This window comes from Esox lucius, chromosome 15 (genome assembly GCF_011004845.1).
Source record: "Esox lucius isolate fEsoLuc1 chromosome 15, fEsoLuc1.pri, whole genome shotgun sequence".
Lineage (NCBI taxonomy): Eukaryota > Metazoa > Chordata > Actinopteri > Esociformes > Esocidae > Esox > Esox lucius.
The window spans coordinates 17,306,570-17,332,365 of NC_047583.1; the positions used below are offsets into that span (position 1 = coordinate 17,306,570).

The 25,796-nt window shown below is 41.9% G+C and overlaps 3 protein-coding genes across 6 annotated transcripts; 2 read left to right on the forward strand and 1 right to left on the reverse strand.

The window, feature by feature from the left end:
* Positions 1-602: 602 nt before the first annotated feature.
* On the reverse strand, positions 603-10,453 carry mcm8 (minichromosome maintenance 8 homologous recombination repair factor). Of its 3 annotated transcripts, none has more exons than XM_010906228.3 (20): positions 10,293-10,453; positions 9,487-9,608; positions 8,968-9,048; positions 8,775-8,857; positions 8,518-8,667; positions 7,618-7,718; positions 7,351-7,549; positions 6,909-6,994; positions 5,926-6,074; positions 5,771-5,842; positions 5,529-5,664; positions 3,463-3,493; positions 3,204-3,344; positions 2,969-3,110; positions 2,685-2,880; positions 2,081-2,291; positions 1,798-2,007; positions 1,278-1,354; positions 941-1,130; positions 603-831 (listed from the first exon to the last, which is right to left on the reverse strand). In XM_010906228.3, the coding sequence occupies exons 2-20, from the start codon at positions 9,599-9,601 to the stop codon at positions 739-741; spliced, it is 2,463 nt and encodes an 820-aa protein (XP_010904530.1). In that variant the 5' UTR covers positions 9,602-9,608; positions 10,293-10,453; the 3' UTR covers positions 603-738. The 3 variants fall into 3 exon arrangements, with proteins under 3 accessions (XP_010904530.1, XP_019909772.1, XP_019909771.1); XM_020054213.2 differs by having other exon boundaries at positions 9,487-9,630; XM_020054212.2 differs by having other exon boundaries at positions 9,487-9,634.
* A 248-nt stretch (positions 10,454-10,701) lies between these two features.
* On the forward strand, positions 10,702-15,301 carry napba (N-ethylmaleimide-sensitive factor attachment protein, beta a). Of its 2 annotated transcripts, XM_010863656.5 has the most exons (10): positions 10,702-10,941; positions 11,475-11,557; positions 11,642-11,758; positions 11,946-11,992; positions 12,295-12,372; positions 12,471-12,526; positions 12,706-12,790; positions 12,910-13,014; positions 13,566-13,634; positions 13,749-15,301. In XM_010863656.5, the coding sequence occupies exons 1-10, from the start codon at positions 10,844-10,846 to the stop codon at positions 13,899-13,901; spliced, it is 891 nt and encodes a 296-aa protein (XP_010861958.1). In that variant the 5' UTR covers positions 10,702-10,843; the 3' UTR covers positions 13,902-15,301. The 2 variants fall into 2 exon arrangements, with proteins under 2 accessions (XP_010861958.1, XP_019909773.1); XM_020054214.2 differs by lacking the exons at positions 10,702-10,941; positions 11,475-11,557; positions 11,946-11,992 and having other exon boundaries at positions 11,651-11,758.
* A 3,398-nt stretch (positions 15,302-18,699) lies between these two features.
* On the forward strand, positions 18,700-25,636 carry cdc5l (CDC5 cell division cycle 5-like (S. pombe)). The gene is made up of 19 exons (XM_010863657.5): positions 18,700-18,908; positions 19,254-19,357; positions 19,473-19,634; positions 19,732-19,859; positions 19,943-20,042; positions 20,191-20,317; positions 20,394-20,485; positions 20,571-20,715; positions 20,822-21,016; positions 21,326-21,474; positions 22,465-22,630; positions 22,713-22,877; positions 22,969-23,049; positions 23,141-23,275; positions 23,389-23,493; positions 23,650-23,847; positions 24,575-24,637; positions 24,933-25,082; positions 25,184-25,636. Exons 1-19 carry the CDS (start codon positions 18,864-18,866, stop codon positions 25,289-25,291), a joined length of 2,418 nt encoding a protein of 805 aa, XP_010861959.1. The 5' UTR covers positions 18,700-18,863; the 3' UTR covers positions 25,292-25,636.
* Positions 25,637-25,796: the final 160 nt, after the last annotated feature.

Here is a 25,796-nt window from a genome sequence, read left to right on the forward strand (position 1 = left end):
GAACAAAATATATTTCAAGAGCAGCTTTTTTTACCATCTTTGGGACTGTGTGAAAAGCTGACTTTTTATAGAAAAATGTAAGAGATTACCTAATCCATGCTTTTGTTACTTCAATATATGACTATTGCAATGCTCTTCTAACCCTTAATAAGAAATTTTTCTTTTTGATTGCTAAACATGGCTACTAGAGTCTTAACTAGAATTAAAAAAAAATTGAATCACATTATGTCCATATTAGTATCTATACATAGGCTGTCTGTTAGGGCCAGGGCTGATTTTAATGTTTTACTTTTAACCTACAAAGTTTAACATGGACCTGCTCTTATGACATACGTTACAGTCACTAGCTGTAGGTCTCTTTTATGCACCTAGAATTTCTAAACAAACAGCTGGAGACAGAACTTTCTCTCATAGATTTCCACTGCTGTGGAATGATCTGCCAGTTAAAGTGAAAGATACAGACTCAGTCTCAACCTCAAAGTTCCTACATAAGACTAATTTCTTCAGTAAGATCTATGATTACAATGAGTGTTTTAAGTAAACAAAACATGAAAAATACAGTGGTATTTGTCACAAATAAATAGTTTATTATTAATGCATTTTTTAAAACAGAATTTTGCTAACGGGTTAAGTTAAATATTCTTAAACACAAAGTAAGTATGAATTAATACCCAGTTATTTACAACCAAAAAAATATTGTAGCAACATCAGGAATTTCAATGATGATGTTTGTGTGAGTTATATAGTCTGTAGTTGGTACTGTCGGTGTCCTTTCTTCAGCAGGTAGCCCTGTTCATTCAGAGAACTAATGAAGCTTTCAAAGTCTGAAACCTGAATCAAAACACACAAACAAGCATGACACTTCTGAAATCCAAGAGCTGAAACATAACCTGTTGGTAAGACAAAAGGTAACAACCGTGCATACGGTATGTGGGTGTACCTGTATGTTGAAGTCCTTGGCTAGACAGCGTAGTTCTGTGAGGTCATACAACACGGTGTGTGTGCGCTGAGCTTGCATGTTAAGTGCAGTGATGAATCTCTTAGCAGCTGAACGCTGACTCATCCCAACACCGAGCACTGACCGTTCAAAATCTAGTCCTCCACTACCATCCGAAAAGGTATCTGCCAGACTGAGAGACGCACACATTGTAGGTTTCAATAATTTTATAGGGACTATAAAAGTATTCCCTTTCACAATCCCATTTTCTCTAGCTCCAAACCTAACCTAACCCCAAGCATAAATCCTCATTTTTAGTATTTGTTGCAGATAGAGTTACCTGTGTTTCATGATCTCCACTACGTCTTCAGCATCACTCTTTGTGGCTGTCTCTCTGAGCTCCAGCCTCGCCCGCGCCTACATAAACACAAACCAGTTGTGGCATGATAATTCTAATTAGCAATGGTAATCATAATGTTAAAATCAGATGTCGATAAATGCACAGCCTTGTAAAAAAACACATGGCTGTTATAATTCCACTGTGTACTGCAAATGTTGAGTCTTTCTTGGCAGTATTTGCAACATGTATAAAGAATTTTATTACAGTATAAATACTGTTGACTGGTTTAGATTTATTTGCATTCCTTTTTATTGGTGATTTTGTTTTAGGTACTAATTCGGACAAAGGTTGTCTTTTGGGTCATTTAAATTGTTTATAATCTGGTAATTCGGCAGACACTCTTAGCGTTCAAAAGGTTTTCCAGTAAGTTCTGTATGGTGGAAAATCTATAGCAGCAGACCTAGGAGATCCTTGAGGTGTAATGACCAAATCATGCCAATGTGTTTCGGTGCCTTCATACCTCTGTCAGGCGGATGAGGGACTCCAGCTGGCGTGTGGTGATGGGAGTGGCGTCGGCAGCGTGTGTGTGTGAGCGCAGGGAGAGATAGAACTCCTGCAGTGTCTGGGCAGCGGAGGCAGAGAGCGAGGGATGCACATAGCGCCGGGCGTACCCAACATACTTCCTCAAAAGGGAGGGTGGGATTGGGTCCACATACTCTCCTGGACACACCTAACAGACAAACTCAATGGTACAAATTCCATGTACATATATTGGTAGAGCATTTGTGGATTTGTGTGTTCACCTGCAGCCGGTCAGACAATGGTGTTTCCACGGGTTCCAGGAGTGAGTGCTGTGATTGGATGTCATCTCGTGTAACCATGGCACTAGAGGCCCCTCCCTTCCCAGACCTTACCGCCATCACATGCTCCGATAACTTGCGGTCATGTGACTCATCAGGAACATCCAAAAGGAGGAAGACCACATCAAACCTCGACAGGAGGGCACTGCCCATCCTACACAAACACACACAAACACACACACACAAGTTTGTGGACCAGAAAATAGAAATTGCATGCTCCCTTGCCCTAATCTTAACCCTAAACCTTACCTAACCCTAACCTTAACCTCAATCAAGTAAAATGTATGCCTAAACTTTACCTAGAAGTAATGCCTAACCTTAACCCTAAACTTAACCAACAACGCTTGGACCTTAAAGAAACCCCAATTCTAACTCTAAAATGAATTGTAAGTTTGACCCTAAACCTAAACCCTGAGCCGGAAATTTACTTTTGCGTCATGGGGACATGGGGACATTTGGAGTATAGTTAGACCTAAAACACAAACACATGTAAACTTGTATCAACACAAGCATTAACTCAAAATGATAGATGAAAATGTGTGTGTACTTGAGGTTTTCAGACACCGTCTTGGCCCTGTTGTAATGCCCTCCAACAGGGTTGGCAGCAGCAATGACAGAGGTCCTAGCAGGCAGGGAACACACCAGGCCAGCCTTAGCCAGACTGATGGTCTGCTGCTCCATGGCTTCCAGTAACGCCTGCTGCTGTTGGCCAAGCTTATCAAACTCATCGATACAGCACAGCCCTACGATACACACACATACAGAGAAATAAATGATGGCACAGACATTCTGGAGGATGACAGCTTGATTGTAAACACACAGCCCGCCTACCTTGGTCTCCTAGTACCAGAGCTCCAGCCTCCAGGGAGTAGTCTCCAGAGCCGGCCTCTCTGGACAGAGTGACAGTCAGCCCTGACGTACTGGTGGTGTTACCACACACATAGATCCCCCTGGGAGCCACATTACACACCGCCTTCACACACACACACACACACACACACACACACAGTTACACCAGGACGCTTGAGGTTGGTGTAAGATGCACGACTGTTTGCGTGTGTGTCACCTGTAGCATCTGGCTCTTCCCCAGACCAGGATCTCCCACCACTAGAATATGAGGATCTCCTCTGACAGGGATCCGGTTCTTGTCATCCGCATGCTTCTGGCTGCCTCCAAACAATGCTAAGCACAGACCTGCTTTCACCAGCTAAAAGAAATTCACACACAAACCTATTTTACAAACCACAAATATATATTCTGTCTTGTTGAAACGTGGCCACAGCTCAGTTGAAACCACATGGCCAATGGATAATATGCTTACTCACCAGGTGGCCGTAGATGGCTGGACACAAGGAGCTGGAAGACAAGTCAACCTCAGTCACACAATACAAATCCACAGCGTCCTAGTTACACCAGTCATCAAAGTAGTGGTATGGTTGTTATGGAAACTAGACCAAAAAGGGGTCACGGTTTGGATAGTCACAAAACCTAATGTATAGAAATGCAATGGGAACCCAAACCAGCGCCTCACCCCTACCATATTACCGAGCAAGAAGTAAAGCTTCATATGACACCAACATATAATGTAGTCTTAAAGAAGTAATGGGTTTGGCCAAAATGTAGCGAATACACAACTTTAATTATTCATCAAGTACGCTTTTACAGTGGGGAGAAGTATTTGATACACTGCCGATGTTTCAGGTTTTCCTACTTACAAAGCATGTAGAGGTCTGTAATTTTTATCATAGGTACACAGAAAATCACATTGTATGGTTTTTAAATAATTAATTTGCATTCTATTGCATGACATAACTATTTGATGACCTACCAACCAGTAAGAATTCCGGCTCTCACAGACCTGTTAATTTTTCTTTAAGAAGCCCTCCTGTTCTCCACACATTACCTGTATTAACTGCACCTGTTTGAACTCTTTACTTGTATAAAAGACACCTGTCCACACACTCAGTCAAACAGACTCCAACCTCTCCATAATGGCCAAGACCAGAGAGCTGTGTAAGGACATCAGGGATAGAATTGTAGACCTGCACAAGGCTGGGATGGGTTACAGGACAATAAGCAAGCAGCTTGGTGAGAAGGCAACAACTGGCGCAATTATTAGAAAATGGAAGAAGTTCAAGATGATGGTCAATCTCCCTCAGTCTGGGGCTCCATGCAAGATCTAACCTCGTGGGGCATCAATGATCATGAGGAAAGTGAGGGATCAGCCCAGAACTACACAGGACCTGGTCAATGACCTGAAGAGAGCTGGGACCACAGTCTCAAAGAAAACCATTAGTAACACACTACACCGTCATGGATTAAAATTCTGCAGCGCACGCAAGGTCCCCCTGCTCAAGCCAACGCATGTCCAGGCCCGTCTGAAGTTTGCCAATGACCATCTGGATGATCCAGAGGAGGAATGGGAGAAGGTCATGTGGTCTGATGAGACAAAAATAGAGCTTTTTGGTCTAAACTCCACTTGCCGTGTTTGGAGGAAGAAGAAGAATGAGTACAACCCCAAGAACACCATCCCAACCGTGAAGCATGGAGGTGGAAACATCATTCTTTGGGGATGCTTTTCTGCAAAGGGGACAGGACGACTGCACCGTATTGAGGGGAGGATGGATGGGGCCATGTATCGCGAGATCTTGGCCAACAACCTCCTTCCCTCAGTAAGAGCACTGAAGATGGGTCATGGCTGGGTCTTCCAGCATGACAATGATCCGAAACACACAGCCAGGGCAACTGAGGAGTGGCTCCGTAAGACGCATTTCAAGGTCCTGGAGTGGCCAAAGCCAGTCTCCAGACCTGAACCCAATAGAAAATCTTTGGAGGGAGCTGAAAGCCCATATTGCCCAGCGACAGCCCCGAAACCTGAAGGATCTGGAGAAGGTCTGTATGGAGGAGTGGGCCAAAATCCCTGCTGCAGTGTGTGCAAACCTGGTCAAGAACTACAGGAAACGTATGATCTCTGTAATTGCAAACAAAGGTTTCTATACCAAATATTAAGTTATGCTTTTCTGATGTATCAAATACTTATGTCATGCAATAAAATGCAAATTAATTACTTAAAAATCATGAAGATGTGATTTTCTGGATTTTTGTTATAGATTCCGTCACTCACATTTGAAGAGTACCTATGATATAAATGACAGACTTCTACATGCTTTGTAAGTGGGAAAACCTGCAAAATTGGCTGTGTATCAAATACTTGTTCTGCCCACTGTATATTACACAATTCCAATACTGTTTATGTGCTCAATTCTTCCTCCAAATAACCATTCTACAGATTAATGTTCTGACAATTGAAAACATCCGTCCTTTTTGTTTCCCTTTAAAAAAGATACACACAATAGTATTCTGTTTACTCTGGTTTGTAAATGTGCCTTACTGTACAATGAGCTTCAGTAGGTTAGGTTGGCTGTGTATTTCCTGAATGGCGTACAGCTCCTTCAAAGAGAACTCTATCCCAGATGACCTTTCTCCTCCCAATGACCTCTGACCGTCAGCATCCTTCACTTTTGGGCCTTAAGAACACAAAATTGTCCACACAATCTGGAAACCCTTCACCCAATGGCCTTTAGCCTCCTAATAACATGAGTAACAACGAGACAATACCACAACTACAACTACCTTTAGAGTTACTGACGGAGTTGGCTTCGATGTAGAGCAGGAACATACACTTATCCTTCTTCCCTTTGCTGCCTAAACCCACCACACAAAACACAGAATTGTTAGTGACTCTGGCCATGCCTATGATGTAAGCAACAGTTTGTATCTGTGTTTACCGTCTTCTTGGCTGACTCTGACTATTCCGGTGATAGTAACAGTGTCTCCAGGGACAGCACTGTCACAGAGGTCAGAGGTCAGATGACACTCCACCGTCCGAGGGATTCGCCCCGCCTCCCTTTGCTCACCTCCAATCAGCTCCTGGACCCTGGAGTAATAAAGTTCAAATGCAAAGCCTCAGTCTCCTAAATCTTTTCCCAGTAGTCACCGATTCCCATTTCATACACACTAGACAACTAGCTCCTACAAACTTCACAATAACCACTAGCTCCTACACCCTAGACACTAACCACTAGCTTCTACACACTAACCACTAGCTCCTATACCCTAGACACTAACCACTGGCTTCTACACATTAAACACTAGCTCCTACACCCAAGACACTAACCACTAGCTTCTACACATTAATCACTAGCTCCTACACCCTAAACACTAACCACTAGCTTCTACACATTAATCACTAGCTCCTACACCCTAGACACTAGCTTCTACAAATTAATCACTAGCTCCTACACCCTAGACACTAGCTTCTACACACTAATCACTAGCTCCTACACTCTAGACCAGCGTTTCCCAATCCTGGTCCTGTGGATCCAAAGTGCACGTTTTTGTTTTTGCCCAAGCACTCACACACCTGATTCAAATGTTGCCCTACCACTTACACACTTGACTGATGTAATGAACCTGTCATCAAGCTTTTCATTTCAATCAGATGTGTGAGTGCTAGGGCAAAGACGTTGCACCCCTTTGTGTCCCGAGGACCAGGAATGGGAAACACTGCCCTAGACACTAACCACTAGTTTCTACACACTAATCACTAGCTCCTACACCCTAGAAGGCTAACCATTGATTTCTACACACTAGAGACTCACCACTAACTCCAACATCTAAGACACTTCTAACAGGACTAACTGTAAGTCGCCCAGGGTAAGAGCAAAAATGTAAACTCGTAAAAGATACAAGCAAATAATAGTGTAGTTACTTGATAGTCTGCCAGTCCACCGTGAGTGTGAGAGGAGAGCTCCGGTTCGGGACGAAGGAACGACTACGACACTCTGGCTGCATACACTGAGAAAATACACACACGTTCAAACCAAAGTAAATTGCAGTGAAAGTGCAGCCAGGCAAGGTGAGTGTATTATACCTTTGTGGGCATGGTGAGTGTATTATACCTTTGTGGGCATGGTGAGTGTATTATACCTTTGTGGGCATGGTGAGTGTATTATACCTTTGTGGGCATGGTGAGTGTATTATACCTTTGTGGGCATGGTGAGTGTACTATACCTTTGTGGGCATGGTGAGTGTATTATACCTTTGTGGGCATGGTGAGTGTACTATACCTTTGTGGGCATGGTGAGTGTATTATACCTTTGTGGGCATGGTGAGTGTACTATACCTTTGTGGGCATGGTGAGTGTATTATACCTTTGTGGGCATGGTGAATTTGCCATGTGTCAGGGTCAGTGACTGTGTGTGAGAGCAGCCAGAGCAGGTGAAGGCCAAGCGTGTACAGAGCGGTCTGATGTTGCTGACACGGACCACGGTCCCCCTCACACACACCAAACGACCAAACACACTGGCACGCAGCATCCTAAGGGCTGTCAGGGGCTCATAGTTATACAACCTGAAAAACAAACAAACAGTTACAAACAAACACACGTGTTATAGAACTTCAGACAGTGTGTGTCTTACCTGGCACTGATGTGGGGTATGTTAATGAGCGGTGTGGCTCCCCCTGGAAGCCCTTCCCCCTGTAACACTGTAACATGTCTCTCCAGGTCCAGCGTCAAAACCTGACACACGCACGCACACACACACACACACACACACACAGATTCAATTCAGCCAGAGCCTGCTGGGGCTGAGCCCCGGCACATGGGTTATGTAAATTCTGCCTACAATAATATTTGATGAAAACCGAATTAGCTAATCATAAGATACAGAATACAAAAGATACAGTATATGTAGCATTATAAAAAAAAATAAGTAGTCTATACTGTGTAACGTTTAGGCTAAATGCACAAAATTACCACGCATGTCAGAAATCACAAATATCGTACGCAAAACTAGGAAAACGGAAATCCCTCCCCAAAAAAACAGTAATTATATTTGTATACCGTTATTTTATGAAAACAGGTGAATTCACTTGAAAACGGGAAGCTATACCTCCAACATTCCACAAAAACATTAAAATGTTGCCAAAGCAGAATATAGACAGAGACTGTGTGTATGCAACATGCATTGTCGGCCAATTAATATACAGTACCTAGAAATTTGCCTGTATCTCAACCACCATGCACACAGCTACGCATGACACGTGATTTATCTGACCTGTTCCATGATCCTCACTGACACAGCGTATCGCTCCACTGAACTACTTATATACATGTCACAGGGGATTCAAAAGTGACCAATCAGTTCAATTATTTTGCCCACTATTTAGCGAAAGATCAGGTGTTAATGCAGTTAGATTGGTGTGACATTTACTCCAAGAATGGCCTCACAACATCCGCGATCCCAATTTAAACACGCCACATCCATTAAAATATATACAGAAACGTACCTTCAGTGGAGTGTGTGTGTGTACTGTACCTGGTGTATGGCGAGGCCCAGACAGTTGAGGCTGATCTCTGGTTGTTCTCTCAGCTGATTGGCCAGGTCTGGCAGAGCCATACACACCTCCGTATTCTCAGTTAGCGCCTTATAGTCCACCAAGACACTGCCCTGGCGCTCAATCTCATCCTACATACACACGCACGCACGCACACACACACACACACACACACGCTCCTTACTACTACTACTATTTTCAGAGCTGAAAACAATGTTTTCAAAAATACTTTTCTTACTTTGTCATAGAGGTGTATCTGTGAGGTGAAGTACTGTTCAAACACTTTGATCTTTTCCACATACAGAGAACTCTCCACGAAACCTTCACACAAGAATCACATTAATATGCATTGCAATACACATTACATGTTTTACATTCCAATACATGTATATGCACAGCTACGTTACATATAACTACATAGACACACTTACCTTCAGTAAAGTAGAGAGTCCAGCCTTTATAAGGACACAGCCTATCCAAAGTGGTTGCAGATACACCAGGCTTTGAGGTGCCTAGAGAGAGAATGAGACAGATGAGTCAGTATTGTCCCAAAATCCAGGGTTTGATGATCATGTGAATTTAAATACTAGTCATGGTAGTTTTGTTTGGAACCGAATCCACCCAGCACCAGTACATCATTTTGAAAGACACTTCTTTAGCCACTTTCTTACGATATTCAACTTCACCATTTGGGTGTTATCCTTTAGCAGAGAACATGCTATTGAAAGTGTCTAACAGACATAACAAAAAACCATTAGCTTACATTCATTATTGATCAGATAATTTATTTAAAATGTAAGTAATCCCTAGAATTAAATAGGCAGTACACAGTAATTTATGTAGGCCATTGGAAACTCCAATGGCCTACCGAACGCAGGACTCTAGTTAGGCACTAGTCTTACCTCTAACAAATTCTTAATTTAAACTAGCCTGACTGTGTGTCAGCATACCTCCTTGAGCACTGGGGTTGCGTGAGTTCCCCCTCCATGGTCTTCCCCTCCAACCCCCTCCTCCCCTCCATCCTCGTCCTCTCCAGGAGCCCCGACCAGAAGCCTCTCTACTCATCTTACACCTGGCGACATGAGAGTGTGTGACTATCTGAGAGAGTAGAAGGTTCAGGTAGTAATAGAGATAACTTAACAACATTTCAAAATCTGAATAGCTACAATAATGTTTTTACTAGTTGATTGACCACCGTTCCCAATCATGCATAGAAGCAAAAGTGTAGCCTGGCTGCAGCTGGTTTTGAGATTTTCTCTCTTCTTTGGATAAAGCATGACTAACTAACTACTTGAGGCAACCTTTTGGCCAAGCTGCCTTTAGATTAACCTAGCTAGCTTGTTAGTACTAGTAACAGAAATATTGAGGGGGGAAATCAACAGCTTCCGTTTGTAGTAGTCAGTACTCAAGTCAGCAGAGCTATACCGCTGCGCTGAAATGTTTTTATTCAATTGCTTTTTAAATGTCAAGCCAACATGTTTTCATCACTTATTAACAAAACCTCTCAAGTAATGGCTATCTCCCTTTGACCCCAGACAGCAGCGCCATGGATCCAGGAAAATATTAATGTGTGCTAAATTGGATATAGGCCTATTGTCAGTACTACTGTATTCTACTGTGTCCTCCACCGACTGCTACAGTAACTCTTTCGTTCCATATTATTAATGTGTCTGGCTTCGGTGACAGGAAAAGTTTATAGTACAGTCACTACTAGCTAACTGACGACGGTAGTCGTCGAAAGAAAAACGTTGCTCACCCAAGTTGCTTAGTTACAGTAGTAGGAAGCGAATGACCCTTTTAAGATACACTTTTAATAATAATAAATAGCTATTCTTTCGTTACGCTTATTTGAATTTGCTACATATATAGTTAGCTAACTCTGTCACAGTTGTTTAATGTTTCAAACTTTGGCACAATTTAGACGCAACTTCCGCTTTGATGGATGATCTTTGTAAGACCGTTTTGCATACAAATAACCAATCATATTTAGTTTTTCAGATAATTTGTATATAGACATACCAGTAATGTTCTTGTTGCAGAAAAATATAAATGAAATATTATCCGTAAAAATAGGTTGGACGTATACTAGTCTACTAGTCTGTTCAAACTTGGTGCAATTTCCTCCAGACCCAAGGCGGCGGTAATGCACCAAGAGAATATCTGATGGAATCGCTATCCGACGAAGAAGACACCCATACTCGCTCTCTCATCAGTACCATCTCTCAGCATCCATTCCCAGCTACTAGATTCTGCTTAGTATTTGTTTTTACATTGTGACGACGAAACACACAGTCAGTCCAAACAGCTATGGATACCTCCGGGAAAGAGAAGGAGGCCATGCAGCTGATGGCTGAAGCCGACAAGAAGGTCAAATCTTCCGGCTCGTTCCTGGGAGGGATGTTTGGGTGAGATGAGACACTCGTTCTCTAACTGGTTCTACCGAGTCCGTAGCTTAACAGAGCGCTGTGTATGTACTGGATCACGACGGGGGGATGGGTCTCTGTTTCGCATGACATTGAACGCAATACAATCGAAAATGAGTTAGTGATGTAGCTAGCCATATGATGGGTGGCTTATATTTATGTACATGGATTATAATTATGCATTTCCTTAGTGATCGGGAGGATGTCGGTTTTTCGCAGTCAGGCCTCTCTGCCTCAGGGAAATAAGTGCTCAGGCTGACCACATTAACAGTTTAACCGCCAGCGTTGCTTGTAGATGACCCTAGCCAGGGCGGCTTAGGCTATTATTGTTGGTGGCCTATCATATATGAAATATCCTTAACATTTAGAGTAGGCTGGCTCTTTTCACAAGATGTTTATATTATCTTCAGAAGACAATGTTCAGTAGAGACAAAACTATACATTCTGATGGTTTCCAGGTGTATATCTGGCAGTGTTGTTAAATGTGTGTGTACTTGCATATGGGTGTATTTCAGGGGGAGTCACCACAAAGTAGAAGATGCGTGCGAAATGTACGCTAGAGCAGCCAACATGTTCAAGATGGCTAAGAACTGGACAGGTGGGTTGTATGCACACACTGCAGAAATAATACAGACGTTTTATGGACTTGTATCATTTTGTTTGTGTGTGTGTGTCTATGTAGCTGCTGGTAATGCATTTTGCCAGGGGGCGCGGCTCCACATGCAGCTGCAGAACAAACTTGACTCAGCCACCAGCTTTGTTGACGCAGGGAACGCTTACAAGAAGGCTGATCCTCAGGGTAGGAACACACACCCACACCCACACATTTCAACACATAATAGACCAGAGCAGGACAAAGCCTTCCTTACAACGGGCACCCTATTCTTTGATTTTAAACCCTAATAGTAGGTGCATTGTGAGAAAACCTAATCTGTCTTACTCTTTGGTCCCTTCTTTTCTCCTCCCGCTCCTCGTATCTCCTGTAGAGGCTATTAACTGTTTAAATGCAGCCATCGATATTTACACTGACATGGTAAGCCTGATCCAACTCATGAGCCCTGACCTCTGCTCCTTAAGCACAGCACTCTCATATGACCTCTACTCCCTAACCTCAAACCCTCTCATCTGACCTCTGCTCACTAACCACAACACTCTCAGCTGACCTCTACTCCCTTACCACAACACCTTTTTGAATTTCCTTCACCCATTTCTACGTGTTTTCTAGCCTGAAACCGCTCAAAATGTATAATGCTAATAATTCCTCACCTGTGTGGGTATTTCCAATTGACATGTTATTGTCCATCTCTGTCCTTACAATGTATATGTGTATTACAGGGTCGGTTTACTATCGCAGCCAAACACCACATCACCATCGCAGAGGTCTACGAGTCTGAGCTGGTGGACATAGAGAAGGTACATACCCCCCCCCCCCGCGCATACACGCATACACACATGCACACACACATGACTCATTGTGCACATTGCCTTACATGTGTATTTCCTGTAACTAGGCGATTGCCCACTATGAGCAGGCAGCCGATTATTATAAAGGCGAGGAGTCCAACAGGTGAGTCTCCTGTGTTCTTTAGTATAAATAAATGCTATACTCAAATGCAGTTGCGTTAAATAACTTCAGTAGTGTTCATCATAAACACTATTGTTTAGGGGGATATGTCACAAGTAGGTCCCCAGGGCTCTTTACTGGAAGTATTTTCTGTTCATATAGTATGTCTCTGTCTCTTCCAGTTCCGCTAACAAGTGTCTGCTGAAGGTGGGCCACTATAGTGCTCAGCTGGAGCAGTATCCAAAAGCTATTGAAATCTATGAGCAGGTGTGTAAGTGGGGGTTTTGTGTGTATATTAAATCCTTAAAATCTGATTGGCTCTCACTGAATTGATGTCACAGAGATGTAATGGTGTGTTTGTGTGTGTTTGAATGTGTATTTGCCAGGTGGCCACCAATACCATGGACAACCCCCTGCTGAAGTATAATGCAAAAGAGTATTTCTTTAAAGCCTCTCTCTGCCACTTCATAGTGGATGAACTCAATGCAAAGGTACACTCATTATTAGCTAATATTACAGCTCAGCATTTGAATACATGCCACAGAGCATGATAGGATGTTAATTGCTTAATTGTATAATGCAGTACACCTGTTTAGAAGAATTTGCATTTGTTATGTTCCTCAACTTATTTATTATGTTTTTTCCTTTAATTTGTCACTCACTCATAAAAAAGTAAACTCCGGGTTATTGATTCTGTAACTCACCTTGATATTTAGATGGAATAAAATAGATCTTGTCATCCAACATGCGATTTTTATAGTTGCCAACACTAAACATTCCATACCGTAGCATAATTCTCTTGTCTGAAACAGTACAGATGCTCCTGAAGGTGACACTGTTTTCAATTGTTTAAAAGGTTATGTTGCTGCTATTCACATGCTATTGTAGCATTGATCTTTGTCTGAAAAGGGTATTAATGATGCTGATTATGGTTGCAGCTTTAAAATATTTAATAATTGTTTTTATAACCGTATAACCATTTTGATGACCATTGCTAATGTTATTCATGATTTCAAGTGTGTATATTTGTGGGGGTTTTCAGCTGGCCATAGAGAAGTATGAGGAGATGTTTCCTGCTTTTGCAGACTCCAGAGAGTGCAAGCTGCTGAAGGTAGGCATGATGAGAGCCTTTTTGTGTCAGCTGTTGTTTTAGACTTCAAGCTGCTTGTTTAACAGCATAGTTTCCTTATAACCCCCCACCCCCTCGCCAATTGTGTCTCTGTAGAAGTTGCTGGATGCCCATGAGGAGCAGAACTGTGAGGCATTTACTGAAGCTGTTAAAGAGTTTGACTCCATCTCTCGTCTGGACCAGTGGCTCACCACCATGCTGCTCCGTATCAAGAAAACCATCCAGGGAGATGCTGGAGACCTCAAATAAAGAGCAATAGATGGGAAGGGTTGGTGAAGACAGGTGCGATGGATAGAGAAAGAAAAATAAGAGTTTGGAGAGAGAGGAGGAGATAGAGAGGAAGAGAAAATAATCAAGCAGAGATGTCTGTGTTTGATGTGTTATTGTAAATACCCCAATGGCTCTGTAATTCATCACGTTTTACCATTTCTCTCCTCACACTCAAACTGTCAAAAACGTTAGCTCTTTCAACTTATAATACCCAGTTTTCCTGCTGATGTAAAATATTATTATGTTGAGTAAGTCTACAAAACTTGCAAATTATTAGATACTTTATGGTAGGTCAGTGGGGTACACTCATATTTTAAAGTTGAATCAGTTAACTTTTTCCAGTTCATCACATTCACACTTAACCTTTCTAATCTGTGCACTGAATTAATTATCTTGGTTAAAACCTGTGCAGCAGCATAAAATTATATTTTGTGGTCCTGCTTAAGATTTGTTATAATAAATATACATATATACTTTTTTATTTATTTTGGAAATATATCAAGTATTCCCAGAAATGAAGTGTAGTGAAGCTATGAAATTATTGATATCAAATACAATCTCGTTTTGGTCTTAGTTGTCATACAAATGTACAAATAATGTAAAAAAAAACAACTGGCCTGTGGCTGAATCTGGTAGCTGACCCCTACTATACACATTCATGTTATAGAGTGTAGGGCTGTAGAGATAGCGTATGCAAATGGAGTGTGTGTGAGCTTATGTTTGTGTGTGTGCCTGATAGAGAGATAGACACCACAGGGAATGAACCAGCTCTATGGGACACATTATTACAATGTGTTAATGATTCTTGGCATGTAAGTCATCTATGATTAAAGTGTTTTTGTTTATTATTCTCAAATTAAAATGCTTTGAACCATTTCATCCTCCCCCTCGCCCTTATATCCCATCACTTCTTCCAACACAATTCTCCTTAACCCAGACACTCCCACCAGTCCATACACACTCCCCCTAGCCTCTGTCCCGTTAAAACACAGTCCCCTTTAAACCCCTGGGTACTACTTCAATGACCCCTTAAAACGTCCTTTAGCCCACTATACACTTTTTGACTGAAAAGACTGGATAAGTAAAAGCATACACAAATTCTGTCAGGTCTACACGTGTGGTAGGAGTCAGAAGTGAGGGTTTTAGGCTATAGGTCAGATATTAGGGGAAGTGTCTGTGGTGTAGTGTATGTTTCTGTGTTGTGCTTTTGTGCTGTGTATTCCTCAGCATGTTGCCATAGTATTTGTGTGTGTTCAGTGTTGTGATGTGTAAAGTCAAACTATAGGTTATCATACATTTGTCTATGTTCATTAATTATCACGTTTGTATGATATGATTATGTGCAAAGATGTACAAAATAAAAAGTCAACAAACTTGCATTTGCTGCAGTGTATGTTATTCAGGTCCATGTGTGCACATTAAGGAAACCGCAGAGAGGTCTTATTGATTATATACACTCACCTAAATGATTATTAGGAACACCATACTAATACTGTGTTTGACCCCCTTTCGCCTTCAGAACTGCCTTAATTCTACGTGGCATTGATTCAACAAGGTGCTGAAAGCATTCTTTAGAAATATTGGCCCATATTGATAGGATAGCATCTTGCAGTTGATGGAGATTTGTGGGATTCACATCCAGGGCACGAAGCTCCCGTTCCACCACATCCCAAAGATGCTCTATTGGGTTGAGATCTGGTGACTGTGGGGGCTATTGTCATGTTCAAGAAACCAGTTTGAAATGATTCGAGCTTTGTGACATGGTGCATTATCCTGCTGGAAGTAGCCATCAGAGGATGGGTACATGGTGGTCATAAATGGATGGACATAAACAGAAACAATGCTCAGGTAGGCCGTGGCATTTAAACGATGCCCAATTGGCACTAAGGGGCCTAAAGTGTGCCAAGAAAACATCCCCCACACCATTACACCACCACCACCAGCCTGCACAGTGGTAACAAGGCATGATGGTTCCATGTTCTCATTCTGTTTACGCCAAATTCTGACTCTACCATCTGAATGTCTCAACAGAAATCGAGACTCATCAGACCAGGCAACATTCTTCCAGTCTTCAACTGTCCAATCTTGGTGAGCTCGTGCAAATTGTAGCCTCTTTTTCCTATTTGTAGTGGAGATGAGTGGTACCCGGTGGGGTCTTCTGCTGTTGTAGCCCATCCGCCTCAAGCTTGTGCGTGTTGTGGCTTCACAAATGCTTTGCTGCATACCTCGGTTGTAACGAGTGGTTATTTCAGTCAAAGTTGCTCTTCTATCAGCTTGAATCAGTCGGCCCATTCTCCTCTGACCTCTAGCATCAACAAGGCATTTTTGCCCACAGGACTGCCGCATACTGGATGTTTTTCCCTTTTCACACCATTCTTTGTAAACCCTGGAAATGGTTGTGCATGAAAATCCCAGTAACTGAGCAGATTGTGAAATACTCAGACCGGCCCGTCTGGCACCAACAACCATGCCACATTCAAAATTGCTTAAATCTTTCCCATTCTGACATTCAGTTTGGAGTTCAGGAGATTGTCTTGACCAGGACCACACCCCTAAATGCATTGAAGCAACTGCCATGTGATTGGTAGATTAGATAATTGCATTAATGAGAAATTGAACAGGTGTTCCTAATAATCCTTTAGGTGAGTGTATACTGGTTACAATGCAATTAGAAAAGTAACATGTTGTGTGACATCATATCCAAGGCGGTGGGTTTTTGATCAATATATCATGGTTCAGTTCTGTTTGTAGGCACTACTCAAAACAGATAATACTGATAGCCGTGGAATATTGGCCAGATACCACAAACCCCTGGGATGTCTTAAACCAGTTGCCAAAACAACAGTTTAACAATATGTGACACCATACCTATATTCCGTAGCTATCTGCCAATCAGCATTCAGGATTAAACCATCCAGTTCATTAGAGACCACAGATATGATGTCACATAATTTTTACTGCTCTAGTTGCTTTTGTAACAGGTTTATAAGCGCATTAATGCATCGCGGGGGTTTGTTATATATTGCCAAAATACCATGTATAGATGTACCGTATAGACTGGTACACTTAGGTTGCTCGCATACAACTTTTTCATAACTTTTTAATCAACTTTTAGAACTTAATTGACTTGAATGGGATTGTTTTGTAATTCTAAACCCCCTATTGTGGCATCATCAGTTTAGTTGAAACTGTTTCTTTACTGTGATGTTGAAAAAGCAACTTTTGACACATAATTATTAACTTCCACGTTTGAAAAGAATATAGCATATCAAAATTATAGTCTTTCCTCTCTTCAATCCAACTGTTAAACAAGAACAGAAAAAGTTTTAACTGTTCAGTAATTACAGCAGTTTTAGGAACTGTATCACCAGCATTTTCTGTGAATGTTTTAGAAACAGCTGCTATTCTGATGGCTTTGTAAACAAGATAGACCAAAAGTTATAGTATTTAATATTTAGAGGAAAATAGAGGAAAATATTAAATACTATAACTTTTGGTGTATCTTGTTTACAAAGCTATTCAAATCTGAAAGAATTACAGATATTTTACCAAACACAAGATATTGCAACTGGAATAACCATAACACATTATTTTGCAACTTTTCTCGAAGAGCTGCCATTTTTCCCACTTTCCCCACTTCTACAAAAAATTTAGAATATTTCTAGTGTCTGCTTACTTCTCATCTATCCAGATCTGAAACAATTACAAAAATATCTCTTACCAAACTCAGGATACTGCAAACGAAGTAACGAAAACAACAAGATTTGTTCCAACAATTTTGTAAATAGCTCAAATTGAATGTACTTTCCTAAAAAGAAACAGAAACATCTATTTATTTAAATGTACCTACAATTCTCAGCTCTGCAAAGCTGAAGGCAGAAATGTATTCTTCCGGCAGAATCTGTGCCATCCAGTCATTCAAGATCGATTGTCAAAACAATTACTAAACTTAGACTGTGTCTCTTACTCATCATCAATTTCAATAGGTTTATTTCATTCTTGAGATTTCCCTTCAATTAACAAAGGGCTCCATTTCAGTCAGCCATGGGCAAAATCTGCTCCACTGTAAATCAAGTGATTCTTCCTAAATTTACCAACCACACACTGTAAGTGAGTGACTCTTTGACCTCCACACATTTTTTATGCATCCAATTTTGATGGGGATTTCCCTAGGGGAAAGTGGCTATGGCAAGTGCTTACAGGTTGCTTCCTTTGCATGGTAATACAGTCCAGCCTAGACGTCAATGAATCAGTTGCATTCAACTCGACAGACAATTACAAAATGCATTCTATTCCATAAGCCAGCTTGGTACATATATTTTCTCTATGTTAATGGGGCCCTATGTAGAATCTAGCCTCTAAACAATAACAAGAGTTGTTTCCTCCTTGTCTTCCCTCACCAAGCAAGACCGGTAAAGTACTTGCTAGTCCAAGGTAGTTTTGGGTGGGAAGGATAGTACTGTGAGTGTCTTAAGCGAGACAAGGAGATAACAAGTCATTGAAAACTGACAGAGAGACCTGCGAGATATCTTAAAAGGGGAATATGTCAGTCATTCTGATTTATTTTGTAGAAAAGTATTATTTGAAAAATTTACTTAAAACATTAACTGCAGATGTCTTCTGGTAATAATGCTAGTAGTACAGTAAACATTTTACCTTTTGCCCGATTAAGATAAGTGTTTTTACAATGGGTTGTCTCCGTTGACGTAATTACATTACTTCATGCAGGTACAATCTATCGAATCCATTTCTATGGATAAATAATGCTATGCCCACTTCCGGTGGCCGCCATATTTAATTTTTCTCCATGTTGGTAACAGCGCGTTCGTATAGTAGTTCAGTTTTCTTTTTAACTTTTCGTTATATTGTTTAATTTTGTCCTAACTTGGTTGTTAATTTATAGTTACTACCTGAATAGGGTAGCAACACACAACAGCCAAGATGCCGCGTATCATGATCAAGGGGGGTGTTTGGAGAAACACCGAGGTAAATTGATTATTGCGGTTTGCTAGCTTGGTAGCTAGCCTGCTAAAGTTACGCTTATTGGGCTTTGTTGCTGTGCCTAATATTTTAAGCCATATTTACTAGCTTGTTAACATCTACATATGCTGACTTAATAAAATACTCAACATCGGTGTAACTTACAACTGCAGCTAACATTCGTTGGCTTGTCAATTAACAATATAGCTACGGTGGTGTGATGCTAACACATTAGCTGAACGTCATTGTCAACGTCAACTGTCCTAAATGGTCTTAAGTTATATTTGTTTGCGTTTTCCGTCTGTAATCCGCCAACTATTTGTCAATAAAACAATACATTCTCTCTCACAGGATGAGATCCTGAAGGCAGCTGTGATGAAATATGGGAAGAATCAGTGGTCTCGTATTGCTTCCCTTCTTCACCGCAAGTCTGCCAAACAGTGCAAGGCCCGCTGGTCAGTTTGTTTGTGTGTGTGCAGCATGCATGAGAAATAGAGCACTATTTGGTGTCCTTGGAGTTGTTTCTGTGTATGTGAATAGTGTTTTTGAATCTTATGCATTTTTGTGTAGGTATGAGTGGTTGGATCCCAGCATTAAGAAAACTGAGTGGTCCAGAGAAGAAGAGGAGAAGCTACTCCATCTTGCCAAACTCATGCCTACCCAGTGGAGAACCATTGCTCCTATCATAGGACGCACCGCTGCTCAGTGCCTGGAGCACTATGAGTTCCTACTGTAAGATAAAAAGCCCCAGACTTTCGCTTTGTGTTAGGTAAAGACTTCTCTGGATTTCTTGTTGATATCCATATTCTTGTTCTGTTTGTGGGTATAGAGACAAAGCAGCCCAACGGGACAATGAGGAGGACACCGCTGACGATCCCAGGAAACTGAAGCCTGGAGAGATCGACCCCAACCCTGAAACCAAGCCTGCAAGGCCCGACCCTGTGGACATGGACGAAGGTAGACAAAGTCGATGTGTTCAGCCAACATGTGTCGTGAGAAATAAAGGAAACCAAATCATCCATACATGACTTTTTGTCTAGATGAGCTGGAGATGTTGTCTGAGGCGAGGGCTCGTCTGGCCAACACCCAGGGGAAGAAGGCTAAGAGGAAAGCCAGAGAGAAACAGCTGGAGGAGGCCAGGTACACAAGAGCCTTGTCATTTATTTGTTTTTGAACTGCAAAACCTCAAGAACATCATTTTTGATATTGCTGTTACGGTGATACCATCAAATGATGACTGTCTTTATTTAACCTGACAATCACACCAACTCTTTCTTCTCGCTCCCAGACGTCTGGCTGCTCTACAGAAACGCCGTGAGTTGAGGGCAGCTGGCATTGATGTTCAGAAAAAGAGGAAGAAGAAGAGAGGAGTAGACTACAATGCTGAGATCCCTTTTGAGAAGAAACCTGCGCAGGTGTTTTTTGTCACACACCACACACATCTCAACCACACACATATGATTGGTTACTAAATGTTTATGATGATTCCAGGGTTTCTATGACACCAGCATGGAGCTCTATGATGGTCTCGAACCAAACTTCAAACGCCTGCGACAACAACACCTGGATGGAGAACTACGCAAGTCAGTCACACACACAGACACACAATTTGAATGCCAAGAGGCGAGGCTGGTGTGTCTAACGTGAATGTGGTGTTTGTGTCCTCAGTGAAAAAGAGGAGAGGGAGAGGAAGAGGGATAGACAGAAGATCAAGAAGAAAAAGGAGAGTGATCTTCCTTCAGCCATCCTCCAGACCAGTGGAGTAGCAGAGTTCACGAAGAAACGCAGCAAACTGGTTCTGCCTGCACCGCAGGTGTGTGTGCGCTCTGTTGCAGAGCTAGCGGGACTGGTCAAGTTTGATAAGACCAGTGATGTTTGACTACTGTTGCTTAACACTGTGCCTCTCGGTCGCTTTGTAGATCTCTGATGCAGAACTAGAGGAGGTGGTGAAGCTGGGTCAGGCCAGTGAAGTGGCTCGTCAAACTGCAGAGGAGTCTGGAATCACTAACTCTGCTTCCTCAGCCCTCCTGTCAGAATACAGCCTCACAAACAGCACCATGGCAACTGGGTTACGCACCCCTAAGACCCCGGCAGCACAGGACAAGATACTGCAGGTAAACACAGGGCTGTGGTAGTTAGCAAATTTATGTTCACAGAACCACAGTAATTTAACCAATTAAAATAAATCTGTTGAGCTTATTCCCATGGGCACACAGCTGTGTTTGCTGGATATAAAGATACAAGGCGATGTTGAAACATTTCATTTTCATTTTTTGATGCTTATTTCAGAGTTGCCCTAGGTACACAGTTTTTATTTTTTAGGATAATAACTATCACCATATAAATGTTATGAATGAATTTTATCAAATGATTGCCCATACAGAACTTTGGACCTAATAGCTATTCTCCCATTATGTCCGTAGGAAGCCCAGAACCTGATGGCTCTGACTAATGTAGATACTCCTCTGAAAGGAGGTCTGAACACTCCTCTCCACCAGAGTGACTTCTCAGGAGTCACACCCCAAAGACAAGCTGTACAGACGCCTAATACGGTTCTGACCACACCTTTCAGGTACCCACACTGCACCCTGGTGTGAAGATCTTTACGTTCCCATACTCAGAATAATAGGGATACACTGATCAGTGTTTTTCTGGACGATTGCTGTTTGTTCTACTGCTGGAAAGGCGGATGAAAGGCCAATACGTTCTATTTTTGTTATATTTGTCCTGGGGGGGGGGGGGGGGTGTGGTGGTGTCTGATTTGTGACAAGATTAGCATATTCTTCTAACAATAAGCCTCTTAGAGTGGATATCATCTTTATTTTTTTATAATATGATGGGTGTGCACATGGAGCAATTAAAAGGACTGAAAACATATATTGAAGTCATACATTGGTTCAAATAATTAAATATCCGCTTTATATGCTTACCTTTTCTGAATAGATTTACTTAGTAACCTTAACAAGCATTTGGATATTTCATCTTGATAATCTGGGCAAAAAATGTGCATGTTTCACAAAAATCATTGTGTAACAAGCAATCAGTGTACTGTTGTTTGTGAGACGATCACTATACAATAACTTTATTCACTGCTTACTGTAAGCGTGGCTGTGGCAGGTGGGATGTTAGGCTATACGTTAGGCAATATTAATACATAATAGGCAATATTAGAAATTGACTTCAACTTTAACTACAAGGCATCATCTGCCACAACTATTTTTACATGTTCTTTTTTTGGTTGGCATATTTTTCGGATGTTTGATCTTAACAGAGATGTTTGTTTCAACACTTTGCAACGTTTGGTGGCTTCTAGTTTTTATGAAGTCTATGTACTGTAGTTCTCTAGCATTAGGTTGATAAAGCATAGAGCGCATAATTGGCACATACTTAGCACACCATTTTCGGTGGAGGGTTTCTGCCTGACATCACCCCCCCTCCCCCACAGCCAGTGGCCAAAAATAGCAGAATTGATCTAACTATGTTTTGGTTAAACATTTTGTTAATATGCAAATATAGGAAATACACTTTTCCTCTGTACTGACACATTCTTTTTTTTTGGTAGAACCCCTGGTCCCGGGCCTGAAGGAAGTATGACCCCCCAGGGAGGGTTAACCCCTAAAGGACCCGGTATGACCCCTGGAGTAACCCCTGGACGCACCCCTCTACGAGACAAACTTAACATCAACACTGAGGAACAACTAGCAGACCCTGTCTATGTTAAACATCTGGTAATAGAATTACCATTACATTGTGTAATGTTGTGTGTGGGCATGCCCGCGTGTGTGTAACTTGGTTTCATTCTGTGTGTAGCAACGAGAATCAAGGGAGCAACTGAAGCTGGGTCTGATGTCACTACCGATTCCCAAGAACGATTTTGAGATTGTTCTACCTGAAAACGCAGAGACTCAACTGGAGGAAATGGAGACAGAGACAGGATACATAGAGGACGCCTCGGAAATAGAGCTACGCAAACAGGTCACACTCACTCATACGGTCACACGCGCACATGCATACAGCTCCCCTAGAGCCGACTGTGGACTTTATTTTTTGTGTGTGTACACTGCAGGCTGCTCGGGATGCCGAGCGGGAGAAGGAGCTGAAGCTGAGACACACTGCTGTACAGCGATCACTACCCAGGCCGTCAGAGGTAAACACAGAGACCCCCACAGAGTTCCAGTGCTCCATCACCTTCTCCCCTTCTCAGGGCAACGTTAGTAAAAATGATATTGTTTTTGTAGGTGAATGAGTCGATCCTGCGTCCAATGGGAACAGATCCCCTGTCAGAGCTGCAGCAGGCTGAGGAAATGATCAAGAAGGAAATGATTACCATGCTGCACCATGACTGTCTACATCATCCGCCAGCCAACCAACCTGTATGTTATCCAATTTTTGTCCATAACCATGCATGCTCGCTCACTCTTTCTCACGTACACACACAGGGCTACATTACGAGCAGAACTTCAATACTATGTTAACTAATCCCCAGCGCATCAAGCAACGAGGGCCCGCCTCCACCTCCAATAACGCAGAACACATTGCCCATCTGGACAAGCACCCCTACCAGCCAATCAGCAATGAGGAGTTGGCACAGGTAAAACACTCTCACACACAATCCCTGACTAGCCAGTGATTCCAAAGATCAAAATGTAAGTCAGTGCTTCTCAACTGGTTCCATTGTAGAGCTGAATAACAAGTGTCCATAATGTTGACATCAAAATAACAAATTCTGTATCTTTGCTTCTACTAGGCCAGTGAGTTGCTGACCCAAGAGATGGAGGTGGTGAAGGCAGGAATGGGTCACGGGGACCTGTCTATGGAGGCCTACACTCAGGTATGGGAGGAGTGTTACGGCCAGGTGCTCTACCTCTCCGCCCAGAGTCGCTACACCAGGGCCAACCTGGCCTCCAAGAAGGAGCGCATAGATTCCATGGAGAAAAAACTGGAAGTAAGACCACATGCAGTCATGTTCTTTTTACGCTACGTTAGAAGCCGATTTGTACATTTGATCTTAATTTCAACACTGACCGATGGGTAACTTAATTTGGCGAATAACATTGAAGAAAAATTATTTATTCAACAAACATCAACAGAATTGCAATTTCCTAGTACTGAAGAGTACTTCCTGGTTAAGCATGCAGACTGATACTCTCCCGAGCGCTCTTGAGTCGCTGTGACGGGCCAAGGCCATAATCACAATTTGGAGGGGAGAAAAAACGGAACGTTCTTCTGTGTGAGGCTTCAGGGCGTACTTGTATGTATGTCACGATTCAACCCTGTCCCTCTGGGCTTTGACTCATTGCCAATTGATATGGCAACAGATGCTGGTATATTGTTGTTACCTTGGGTTCTTTGAGGCTTCTTTTGAGAACATTTCGCTCAGCTCTTGGGCCAGTTCTAGATGTACTGCAGGTGGTCTGGAATTTTCTTCATTTCTAGATTACATTTGATAATAAATTAATTTACATGACTCTACTTTAATTTAATGACTTGATCATGGTAGGAGTGTACTAATTATTTCTGTATGTTATAGTTTCATGAATATTTGCTGTGTAATTTCAAGGTTTGGTTTTCTTTCATCTGTCAGTGTTGTAATGAAGATCAGATATCAACTCTTCAGGGGCTATACTTCCTCACTAAGTGGCTGTTAATGCTGTTGGATTGTGTGTTTCTAGATCAATCGAGGCCATATGACGTGTGAGGCCCGTCGCGCTGCTCGTCTGGAGCGACGTCTTAAGGTAAATATATACATACCAACTGACCAGTTTGTCGGGCTAAAGTTGGGCCACATACACATTCAGGTTATTTCTTTATTTTGTACTGTTTTCCACATTGTATAAAATCTGAAAACTATGAAATAATCACCAAAAAGTTTTAATAAAAAGACATATATTTAGATTCTTCAAAGTAGCCACCCTTTGACAGCATTTGCACACTTTTTTATATATATTTATTTACTCCTTGCGTACACCTGAATGTGTTCTGAATGTGTTTTTTTTAAACTGCATACGGGGGATTTGTGGTTGTCTGTAGGTATTACTAGGAGGCTATCAGTCCCGTGCTCTGGGTCTATTGAAGCAGCACAGTGAACTATGGGAGCAGGTCGAGCAGGCAGCTATGGAGCTGCACACCTTCACTGAGCTGAAGAAACAAGAAGACACCGCTATACCCCGTAGACAAGAGGTACTCGCACGTCTGCCATATGACATCTGGTATATCCATACATACAGCAGTTAAAGAAAACGGGAGGTCTAGTTACTAAATGAACTTCATTTTCTGTTTAGGCTCTAAGGGAGGATGTGGAGAGACAGCAAGAGAGAGAGAAGGAGCTGCAGCAGCGATATGGAGACCTGTTGCTGGAGAAAGAGGCTCTGCTGTCTGCCAAATACTGAAACGATTCACACCAAATTCCTGCTTAGAAGACAAATTAAATAACAGCACATACTATTACACAGTGTGTAAATACTGGATCTACTGTCAAGTGTCTGCTAAAACAAGATCAGTCACTCATGTCTCAGCAATTTTCTGACTTTTTCAGGTGATGAGTTGCTTTTTATTTCTATGTAGTAAGACATAAGTGAATGGTCTATTACAGTTGTGCTTTGGTTCTGATGTCATGGCCCAGTTCTGTGAGCATGCCCAGTAGTTACCTATTGTAGGTCTGCTTTTCTTCTTACTAGTGATCACTGTTTCATGTCTTGTCATGTGTTCATTGGAATAAAATAGATCACTGCTAATGTGTTTTGTGTCCATCCTGTGCGGACAGATTCCTGGTGGACACTTCACTTCTGTCCATGACTTAATTAGCCTTTATGAAACTAATGGATTAACTATTCCAATAGTGGACATACCTAAAGAAACATGTTCGAGTTGCTTTGATGTGGCAAATGATTAGTT